Source organism: Salmo trutta, chromosome 19 (assembly GCF_901001165.1).
Source record: "Salmo trutta chromosome 19, fSalTru1.1, whole genome shotgun sequence".
NCBI classification, from domain to species: Eukaryota; Metazoa; Chordata; class Actinopteri; order Salmoniformes; family Salmonidae; genus Salmo; species Salmo trutta.
Window position 1 is genome coordinate 6,425,631 of NC_042975.1, and position 11,422 is coordinate 6,437,052.

The following is an 11,422-nucleotide window of genomic DNA, read 5'->3' on the forward strand; positions in this document are numbered from 1 at the left end:
TTAGCCTCTCGGGGTAATTAGCCTCTCTGGGGTAATTAGCCTCTCGGGGGTAATCAGCCTCTCGGGGGTAATCAGCCTCTCGGGGGTAATCAGCCTCTCGGGGGGTAATCAGCCTCTCGGGGGTAATCAGCCTCTCGGGAGTAATTAGCCTCTCGGGGTAATCACCCTCTCTGGGGTAATCAGCCTCTCTGGGGGTAATCAGCCTCTCGGGGGTAATCAGCCTCTCGGGGGTCATCAGCCTCTCGGGAGTAATTAGCCTCTCGGGAGTAATTAGCCTCTCGGGGTAATCACCCTCTCTGGGGTAATCAGCCTCTCTGGGGGTAATCATCCTCTCTGGGGTAATCAGCCTCTCTGGGGGTAATCAGCCTCTCTGGGGGTAATCAGCCTCTCTGGGGGTAATCAGCCTCTCTGAGGGTAATCAGCGTCTCTGGGGGTAATCAGCCTCACTGGTGTAATCAGCCTCTCTGGGGGTAATAAGCCTCTCGGGGTAATCACCCTCTCTGGGGGTAATAGAGCCTCTCGGGGTAATCAGCCTCTCTGGGGTAATCAGCCTCTCTTGGGGTAATCATCCTCACTGGGGTAATCAGCCTCTCTGGGGGTAATCAGCCTCTCTGGGGGTAATAGAGCCTCTCGGGGTAATCAGCTTCACTGGGGTAATTAGCCTCTCTGGGGGTAATCAGCCTCTCTGGGGGTAATAGAGCCTCTCGGGGTAATCAGCCTCTCTGGGGTAATCAGCCTCTCTGGGGGTAATCAGCCTCACTGGGGTAATAGAGCCTCTCTGGGGTAATTAGCCTCTCGGGGTAATTAGCCTCTCGGGGTAATCATCCTCTCTGGGGTAATCAGCCTCTTTGGGGGTAATCAGCCTCACTGGGGTAATAGAGCCTCTCGGGGTAATTAGCCTCTCGGGGTAATTAGTCTCTCGGGTGGTAATCAGCCTCTCGGGGGTAATAGAGCCTCTCGGGGGTAATCAGCCTCTCTGGGGTAATCAGCCTCTCGGGGGTAATAGAGCCTCTCGGGGGTAATCAGCCTCTCTGGGGGTAATCAGCCTCTCTGGGGGTAATCAGCCTCTCTGGGGGTAATCAGCCTCTCGGGGGTAATCAGCCTCTCTGGGGGTAATAGAGCCTCTCGGGGTAATCAGCCTCTCTGGGGTAATCAGCCTCTCTGGGGGTAATCAGCCTCACTGGGGTAATAGAGCCTCTCTGGGGTAATTAGCCTCTCGGGGTAATTAGCCTCTCGGGGTAATCATCCTCTCTGGGGTAATCAGCCTCTTTAGGGGTAATCAGCCTCACTGGGGTAATAGAGCCTCTCGGGGTAATTAGCCTCTCGGGGTAATTAGTCTCTCGGGTGGTAATCAGCCTCTCGGGGGTAATAGAGCCTCTCGGGGGTAATCAGCCTCTCTGGGGTAATCAGCCTCTCGGGGGTAATAGAGCCTCTCGGGGGTAATCAGCCTCTCTGGGGGTAATCAGCCTCTCTGGGGGTAATCAGCCTCTCGGGGGTAATCAGCATCTCTGGGGGTAATAGAGCCTCTCGGGGTAATCAGCCTCTCTGGGGTAATCAGCCTCTCTGGGGTAATCAGCCTCTCTGGGGGTAATCAGCCTCTCGGGGGTAATAAGCCTCTCGGGGGTAATCAGCCTCTCGGGAGTAATTAGCCTCTCGGGGTAATCACCCTCTCTAGGGTAATAAGCCTCTCGGGGTAATCACCCTCTCTGGGGGTAATAGAGCCTCTCGGGGTAATCAGCCTCTCTGGGGTAATCAGCCTCTCTGGGGGTAATCAGCCTCACTGGGGTAATCAGCCTCTCTGGGGGTAATCATCCTCTCTGGGGGTAATAGAGCCTCTCGGGGGTAATCAGCCTCTCTGGTGGTAATCAGCCTCTCGGGGGTAATGAGCCTCTCGGGGGTAATCAGCCTCTCGGGAGTAATTAGCCTCTCGGGGTAATCACCCTCTCTGGGGTAATCAGCCTCACTGGGGTAATCAGCCTCTCTGGGGGTAATCAGCCTCTCTGGGGGTAATAGAGCCTCTCGGGGTAATCAGCTTCACTGGGGTAATTAGCCTCTCTGGGGGTAATCAGCCTCTCTGGGGGTAATAGAGCCTCTCGGGGTAATCAGCCTCTCTGGGGTAATCAGCCTCTTTGGGGGTAATCAGCCTCAATGGGGTAATAGAGCCTCTCTGGGGTAATTAGCCTCTCGGGGGTAATAGAGCCTCTCGGGGGTAATCAGCCTCTCTGGGGGAAATCAGCCTCTCGGGGGTAATAGAGCCTCTCGGGGGTAATCAGCCTCTCTGGGGGGTAATCAGCCTCACTGGGGTAATCAGCCTCTCTGGGGTAATCAGCCTCTCTGGGTGTAATCAGCCTCTCTGGGGTAATCAGCATCTCTGGGGGTAATCAGCCTCTCGGGGGTAATCAGCGTCTCTGGGGGTAATAGAGCCTCTCAGGGTAATCAGCCTCTCTGGGGTAATCAGCCTCTCTGGGGGTAATCAGCCTCTCTAGGGGTAATAGAGCCTCTCGGGGTAATCAGCCTCTCTGGGGGTAATCAGCCTCACTGGGGGTAATCAGCCTCTCTGGGGTAATCAACCTCTCTGGGGTAATTAGCCTCTCGGGGTAATCACCCTCTCTGGGGGTAATAGAGCCTCTCGGCGTAATCAGCCTCTCGGGGGTAATAGAGCCTCTCATGGGTAATCAGACTCTCTGGGGGCAATCAGCGTCTCTGGGGTAATCAGCCTCACTGGTGTAATCAGCCTCTCTGGGGTAATTAGCCTCTCGGGGTAATCACCCTCTCTGGGGGTAATAGAGTCTCTCGGGGTAATCAGCTTCTCGGGGGGTAATCAGCCTCACTGGGGTAATCAGCCTCTCTGGGGTAATCAGCCTCTCTGGGGGTAATCAGCCTCTCTGGGGTAATCAGCCTCTCTGGGGGTAATCAGCCTCTTTGGGGTAATCAGCCTCTCTGGGGTAATCAGCCTCTCTGGGGGTAATCAGCCTCTCGGGGGTAATCAGCCTCTCGGTGGGTAATCAGCCTCTCGGGAGTAATTAGCCTCTCGGAGTAATCACCCTCTCTGGGGAAATAAGCCTCTCGGGGTAATCACCCTCTCTGGGGGTAATAGAGCCTCTCGGGGTAATCAGCCTCTCTGGGGTAATCAGCCTCTCTGGGGGTAATCAGCCTCACTGGGGTAATCAGCCTCTCTGGGGGTAATCAGCCTCTCTGGGGGTAATAGAGCCTCTCGGGGGTAATCAGCCTCTCTGGGGGTAATCAGCCTCTCGGGGGTAATCAGCCTCTCGGGGGTAATCAGCCTCTCGCGAGTAATTAGCCTCTCGGGGTAATCACCCTCTCTGGGGGTAATAGAGCCTCTCGGGGTAATCAGCCTCTCTGGGGTAATCAGCCTCTCTGGGGGTAATCAGCCTCACTGGGGTAATCAGCCTCTCTGGGGGTAATCAGCCTCTCTGGGGGTAATAGAGCCTCTCGGGGGTAATCAGCCTCTCTGGGGGTAATCAGCCTCTCGGGGGTAATCAGCCTCTCGGGGGTAATCAGCCTCTCGCGAGTAATTAGCCTCTCGGGGTAATCACCCTCTCTGGGGTAATCAGCCTCACTGGGGTAATCAGCCTCTCTGGGGGTAATCAGCCTCTCTGGGGGTAATAGAGCCTCTCGGGGTAATCAGCTTCACTGGGGTAATTAGCCTCTCTGGGGGTAATCAGCCTCTCTGGGGGTAATAGAGCCTCTCGGGGAATTCAGCCTCTCTGGGGTAATCAGCCTCTCTGGGGGTAATCAGCCTCACTGGGGTAATAGAGCCTCTCTGGGGTAATAAGCCTCTCGGGGTAATTAGCCTCTCGGGGTAATCATCCTCTCTGGGGTAATCAGCCTCTTTGGGGGTAATCAGCCTCAATGGGGTAATAGAGCCTCTCTGGGGTAATTAGCCTCTCGGGCTTAATAGAGCCTCTCGGGGGTAATCAGCCTCTCTGGGGGTAATCAGCCTCACTGGGGTAATCAGCCTCTCTGGGGTAATCAGCCTCTCTGGGGTAATCAGCCTCTCTGGGTGTAATCAGCCTCTCTGGGGTAATCAGCCTCTCTGGGGGTAATAGAGCCTCTCGGGGGTAATCAGCGTCTCTGGGGGTAATAGAGCCTCTCGGGGTAATCAGCCTCTCTGGGGTAATCAGCCTCTCTGGGGGTAATCAGCCTCTCTAGGGGTAATAGAGCCTCTCGGGGTAATCAGCCTCTCTGGGGGTAATCAGCCTCACTGGGGGTAATCACCCTCTCTGGGGTAATCAGCCTCTCTGGGGTAATTAGCCTCTCGGGGTAATCACCCTCTCTGGGGGTCATAGAGCCTCTCGGGGTAATCAGCCTCTCGGGGGTAATAGAGCCTCTCGGGGGTAATCAGCTTCTCTGGGGGCAATCAGCGTCTCTGGGGTAATCAGCCTCACTGGTGTAATCAGCCTCTCTGGGGTAATTAGCCTCTCGGGGTAATCACCCTCTCTGGGGGTAATAGAGCCTCTCGGGGTAATCAGCTTCTCGGGGGGTAATCAGCCTCACTGGGGTAATCAGCCTCTCTGGGGTAATCAGCCTCTCTGGGGGTAATCAGCCTCTCTGGGGTAATCAGCCTCTCTGGGGGTAATCAGCCTCTCTGGGGTAATCAGCCTCTCTGGGGGTAATCAGCGTCTCTGGGGTAATCATCCTCTCTGGGGTAATCAGCCTCTCTGGGGGTAATCAGCATCTCTGTGGGTAATCAGCCTCTCTGGGGGTAATCAGCCTCTCTGGGGGTAATCAGCCTCTCTGGGGTAATCAGCCTCTCTGGGGTAATCAGCCTCTCTGGGGTAATCAGCCTCTCTGGGGGTAATCAGCCTCACTGGGGTAATAGAGCCTCTCTGGGGTAATTAGCCTCTCGGGGTAATTAGCCTCTCGGGGTAATCATCCTCTCTGGGGTAATCAGCCTCTTTGGGGGTAATCAGCCTCAATGGGGTAATAGAGCCTCTCTGGGGTAATTAGCCTCTCGGGGGTAATCAGCCTCTCTGGGGTAATCAGCCTCTCGGGGGTAATAGAGCCTCTCGGGGGTAATCAGCCTCTCTGGGGTAATCAGCCTCTCTGGGGGTAATCAGCCTCTCGGGGGTAATCAGCATCTCTGGGGGTAATAGAGCCTCTCGGGGTAATCAGCCTCTCTGGGGTAATCAGCCTCTCTGGGGTAATCAGCCTCTCTGGGGGTAATCAGCCTCTCGGGGGTAATAAGCCTCTCGGGGGTAATCAGCCTCTCGGGAGTAATTAGCCTCTCGGGGTAATCACCCTCTCTAGGGTAATAAGCCTCTCGGGGTAATCACCCTCTCTGGGGGTAATAGAGCCTCTCGGGGTAATCAGCCTCTCTGGGGTAATCAGCCTCTCTGGGGGTAATCAGCCTCACTGGGGTAATCAGCCTCTCTGGGGGTAATCATCCTCTCTGGGGGTAATAGAGCCTCTCGGGGGTAATCAGCCTCTCTGGTGGTAATCAGCCTCTCGGGGGTAATCAGCCTCTCGGGGGTAATCAGCCTCTCGGGAGTAATTAGCCTCTCGGGGTAATCACCCTCTCTGGGGTAATCAGCCTCACTGGGGTAATCAGCCTCTCTGGGGGTAATCAGCCTCTCTGGGGGTAATAGAGCCTCTCGGGGTAATCAGCTTCACTGGGGTAATTAGCCTCTCTGGGGGTAATCAGCCTCTCTGGGGGTAATAGAGCCTCTCGGGGTAATCAGCCTCTCTGGGGTAATCAGCCTCTTTGGGGGTAATCAGCCTCAATGGGGTAATAGAGCCTCTCTGGGGTAATTAGCCTCTCGGGGGTAATAGAGCCTCTCGGGGGTAATCAGCCTCTCTGGGGGAAATCAGCCTCTCGGGGGTAATAGAGCCTCTCGGGGGTAATCAGCCTCTCTGGGGGGTAATCAGCCTCACTGGGGTAATCAGCCTCTCTGGGGTAATCAGCCTCTCTGGGTGTAATCAGCCTCTCTGGGGTAATCAGCATCTCTGGGGGTAATCAGCCTCTCGGGGGTAATCAGCGTCTCTGGGGGTAATAGAGCCTCTCAGGGTAATCAGCCTCTCTGGGGTAATCAGCCTCTCTGGGGGTAATCAGCCTCTCTAGGGGTAATAGAGCCTCTCGGGGTAATCAGCCTCTCTGGGGGTAATCAGCCTCACTGGGGGTAATCAGCCTCTCTGGGGTAATCAACCTCTCTGGGGTAATTAGCCTCTCGGGGTAATCACCCTCTCTGGGGGTAATAGAGCCTCTCGGCGTAATCAGCCTCTCGGGGGTAATAGAGCCTCTCATGGGTAATCAGACTCTCTGGGGGCAATCAGCGTCTCTGGGGTAATCAGCCTCACTGGTGTAATCAGCCTCTCTGGGGTAATTAGCCTCTCGGGGTAATCACCCTCTCTGGGGGTAATAGAGTCTCTCGGGGTAATCAGCTTCTCGGGGGGTAATCAGCCTCACTGGGGTAATCAGCCTCTCTGGGGTAATCAGCCTCTCTGGGGGTAATCAGCCTCTCTGGGGTAATCAGCCTCTCTGGGGGTAATCAGCCTCTTTGGGGTAATCAGCCTCTCTGGGGTAATCAGCCTCTCTGGGGGTAATCAGCCTCTCGGGGGTAATCAGCCTCTCGGTGGGTAATCAGCCTCTCGGGAGTAATTAGCCTCTCGGAGTAATCACCCTCTCTGGGGAAATAAGCCTCTCGGGGTAATCACCCTCTCTGGGGGTAATAGAGCCTCTCGGGGTAATCAGCCTCTCTGGGGTAATCAGCCTCTCTGGGGGTAATCAGCCTCACTGGGGTAATCAGCCTCTCTGGGGGTAATCAGCCTCTCTGGGGGTAATAGAGCCTCTCGGGGGTAATCAGCCTCTCTGGGGGTAATCAGCCTCTCGGGGGTAATCAGCCTCTCGGGGGTAATCAGCCTCTCGCGAGTAATTAGCCTCTCGGGGTAATCACCCTCTCTGGGGTAATCAGCCTCACTGGGGTAATCAGCCTCTCTGGGGGTAATCAGCCTCTCTGGGGGTAATAGAGCCTCTCGGGGTAATCAGCTTCACTGGGGTAATTAGCCTCTCTGGGGGTAATCAGCCTCTCTGGGGGTAATAGAGCCTCTCGGGGAATTCAGCCTCTCTGGGGTAATCAGCCTCTCTGGGGGTAATCAGCCTCACTGGGGTAATAGAGCCTCTCTGGGGTAATAAGCCTCTCGGGGTAATTAGCCTCTCGGGGTAATCATCCTCTCTGGGGTAATCAGCCTCTTTGGGGGTAATCAGCCTCAATGGGGTAATAGAGCCTCTCTGGGGTAATTAGCCTCTCGGGCTTAATAGAGCCTCTCGGGGGTAATCAGCCTCTCTGGGGGTAATCAGCCTCACTGGGGTAATCAGCCTCTCTGGGGTAATCAGCCTCTCTGGGGTAATCAGCCTCTCTGGGTGTAATCAGCCTCTCTGGGGTAATCAGCCTCTCTGGGGGTAATCAGCCTCTCGGGGGTAATCAGCGTCTCTGGGGGTAATAGAGCCTCTCGGGGTAATCAGCCTCTCTGGGGTAATCAGCCTCTCTGGGGGTAATCAGCCTCTCTAGGGGTAATAGAGCCTCTCGGGGTAATCAGCCTCTCTGGGGGTAATCAGCCTCACTGGGGGTAATCACCCTCTCTGGGGTAATCAGCCTCTCTGGGGTAATTAGCCTCTCGGGGTAATCACCCTCTCTGGGGGTCATAGAGCCTCTCGGGGTAATCAGCCTCTCGGGGGTAATAGAGCCTCTCGGGGGTAATCAGCCTCTCTGGGGGCAATCAGCGTCTCTGGGGTAATCAGCCTCACTGGTGTAATCAGCCTCTCTGGGGTAATTAGCCTCTCGGGGTAATCACCCTCTCTGGGGGTAATAGAGCCTCTCGGGGTAATCAGCTTCTCGGGGGGTAATCAGCCTCACTGGGGTAATCAGCCTCTCTGGGGTAATCAGCCTCTCTGGGGGTAATCAGCCTCTCTGGGGTAATCAGCCTCTCTGGGGGTAATCAGCCTCTCTGGGGTAATCAGCCTCTCTGGGGGTAATCAGCGTCTCTGGGGTAATCATCCTCTCTGGGGTAATCAGCCTCTCTGGGGGTAATCAGCATCTCTGTGGGTAATCAGCCTCTCTGGGGGTAATCAGCCTCTCTGGGGGTAATCAGCCTCTCTGGGGTAATCAGCCTCTCTGGGGTAATCAGCCTCTCTGGGGTAATCAGCCTCTCTGGGGGTAATCAGCCTCACTGGGGTAATAGAGCCTCTCTGGGGTAATTAGCCTCTCGGGGTAATTAGCCTCTCGGGGTAATCATCCTCTCTGGGGTAATCAGCCTCTTTGGGGGTAATCAGCCTCAATGGGGTAATAGAGCCTCTCTGGGGTAATTAGCCTCTCGGGGGTAATAGAGCCTCTCGGGGGTAATCAGCCTCTCTGGGGGTAATCAGCCTCTCGGGGGTAATAGAGTCTCTCGTGGGTAATCAGCCTCACTGGGGTAATCAGCCTCTCTGGGGTAATCAGCCTCTATGGGGTAATCAGCCTCTCTGGGTGTAATCAGCCTCTCTGGGGTAATCAGCCTCTCTGGGGGTAATCAGCCTCTCGGGGGTAATCAGCGTCTCTGGGGGTAATAGAGCCTCTCGGGGTAATCAGCCTCTCTGGGGTAATCAGTCTCTCTGGGGGTAATCAGCCTCTCTGGGGGTAATAGAGCCTCTCGGGGTAATCAGCCTCTCTGGGGGTAATCAGCCTCACTGGGGGTAATCAGCCTCTCGGGGGTAATCAGCGTCTCTGGGGGTAATAGAGCCTCTCGGGGTAATCAGCCTCTCTGGGGTAATCAGCCTCTCTGGGGGTAATCAGCCTCTCTGGGGGTAATAGAGCCTCTCGGGGTAATCAGCCTCTCTGGGGGTAATCAGCCTCACTGGGGGTAATCAGCCTCTCTGGGGTAATCAGCCTCTCTGGGGTAATTAGCCTCTCGGGGTAATCACCCTCTCTGGGGGTAATAGAGCCTCTCGGGGTAATCAGCCTCTCGGGGTAATCAGCGTCTCTGGGGTAATCAGCCTCTCTGGGGTAATCAGCCTCTCTGGGGGTAATCAGCGTCTCTGGGGTAATCAGCCTCTCTGGGGTAATCAGCCTCTCTGGGGGTAATCAGCGTCTCTGGGGGTAATCAGCCTCTCTGGGGTAATCAGCCTCTCTGGGGGTAATTAGCCTCTCTGGGGGTAATCAGCCTCTCTGGGGTAATCAGCCTCTCTGGGGTAATCAGCCTCTCTGGGGTAATCAGCCTCTCTGGGGGTAATCAGCCTCACTGGAGGCCTGCAGGCCAAGCCGTTCTTTAAGGCTAAATTAGACACACAGTAGAGAAAAGAAGAATAAAAAGAGAGAAAGACGTCCTTCCTGTAACTAAGGTCTTCATCATGTCAGAGAAAGATGTCTTTCCTGTAACTAAGGTCTTCATCATGTCAGAGAAAGACGTCCTTCCTGTAACTAAGGTCTACATCAATTCAAGAGTTATCAGACCAGGTGAACCTTAATGAACCTCTGATGATAAGGGGATCACAGAGTTGACCTCCAGAGCAGTTATCTTCTCACATAGCTGATTAACTGATCAATGGAATAACTCACTACAACATTCTGAGTGCTCTGGTATAGATTGTTCTGATTGAACTGTATCAACAGTTGTTCTCAAGTAGATAACCACTCAACCAGGGAAACATACACAAGAATATAAACCTCATACTATCTCTCTCTTCTTCTCCAGCCTTTCAGCCTGTTCCAGCTGGAAAAGACTTCACCATGACAGAAACAACGCGCACCACTAGACCACCAAGCGACGGTAAGTCTTCTACCTGTTCAGGTTTTAGCTGCATGTTCCTGGTTCAAGTTAAGGTGAAAGGTCAACACACGTTCACAGCATCACTTTTCAGAGGCCATCGGCCAGGTCGCAATTGTAAATGAGAACTTGTTGTCTACTTGCCTACCTGGTTAAATAAAGGTCAAATAAATAACATAAATAAAAAATAATTCATCGTATTTCATTCATGTCTCAGGACCAGCCATGGTGTGTGGTATGTGTCTCTAGTGTTAAATGGTAATTTTCTACAGAATATGTGACTGTTTCTACCCTCTCTTTCCCTCTAGGCATGGTGAGGTTGGTAGGCGGGCAGCACCACTGCGAGGGTCGGGTGGAGATGTTCTCAGGGGCGAAGTGGGGTACGGTGTGTGACGACGCCTGGGACATGCCAGATGCCCAGGTGGTGTGTCGCCAGCTGGGCTGCGGGCAGGCTGTTGCGGCAAGCGGGGAGTCCTACTTCGGGCCCGGCAGCGGCACCATCCTCCTGGACAATCTGAAGTGCAGTGGCTCCGAGGCCTCGCTCCAGCAGTGCTCACACATATCCTGGGATGTGCACAACTGTGACCATTCCGAAGACGCCGGCGTCACCTGCTCCCTATCATGATACGAGCAGCGATACGCCGCCAGGGAGCCATCAAACTACTCCCACCTCCACTGCCAACTAATAGGATGGGCACCGTGGTGGGCATAACCCGGGACTTGTAAACATTATGTAAATAACAGCTCACCCCAATGCCAAATGGAAGGAAGACAACAACAACCAAAAAATCTGAAATCAATTTAAAAAACAAATTAACGTATGACAATATATTATTAAATATTATGATTATCTATTCCTATTAAGCACTTTATAAATATATAAATAAAAAAAGATGATATGTAAAACGCTGCACACATTTTTTGATATTTGATAAACAGAAGAAAACAAAAGCTTTTAACCAACTCTCTCTCTCTCTCTGTCTCTCTCTCTCTCTCTGTCTCTCTGTCTCTCTCTCGTTAAGGTGCTCAAATATTTAGCTTACATGCCAGCAACCTGGCAGTAGGAGAGTTATTTGATGGTTAAGTAAGGTATATAGGCTATGCTGGTGTGAGATCATACATTATTCAATGTCTAGATTATAGAGGTCCCACCACCAACCTTCTGCTCACTAGCACACATACTGCACTACACTAACAATAGAAACAGACATACTGCACTACACTAACAACAGAAACAGACATACTGCACTACACTAACAACAGAAACAGACATACTGCACTATAACAACAGAAACAGACATACTGCACTGCACTATAACAACAGAAACAGACATACTGCACTACACTATAACAACAGAAACAGACATACTGCACTATAACAACAGAAACAGACATACTGCACTACACTATAACAACAGAAACAGACATACTGCACTATAACAACAGAAACAGACATACTGCACTACACTATAACAATAGAAACAGACATACTGCACTATAATAATAGAAACAGACATACTGCACTACACTATAACAACAGAAACAGACATACTGCACTACACTATAACAATAGAAACAGACATACTGCACTACACTATAATAATAGAAACAGACATACTGCACTACACTACAACAACAGAAACAGACATACTGCACTATAATA

At 53.2% G+C, this 11,422-nt stretch overlaps 1 protein-coding gene across 1 annotated transcript in view; it reads left to right on the top strand.

The window, feature by feature from the left end:
- The window catches only part of LOC115155059 (scavenger receptor cysteine-rich domain-containing group B protein), a 34,267-nt gene extending 23,731 nt beyond the window's left edge, over nt 1-10,536 (top strand). The window contains exons 10-11 of the mRNA XM_029701852.1: nt 9,688-9,762; nt 10,068-10,536. Of these exons, the coding sequence (XP_029557712.1) occupies nt 9,688-9,762; nt 10,068-10,384 (392 nt within the window). The 3' untranslated portion in view covers nt 10,385-10,536. The remainder of the gene's footprint in view (nt 1-9,687; nt 9,763-10,067) is intronic.
- The last annotated feature ends 886 nt before the right edge of the window (nt 10,537-11,422 follow it).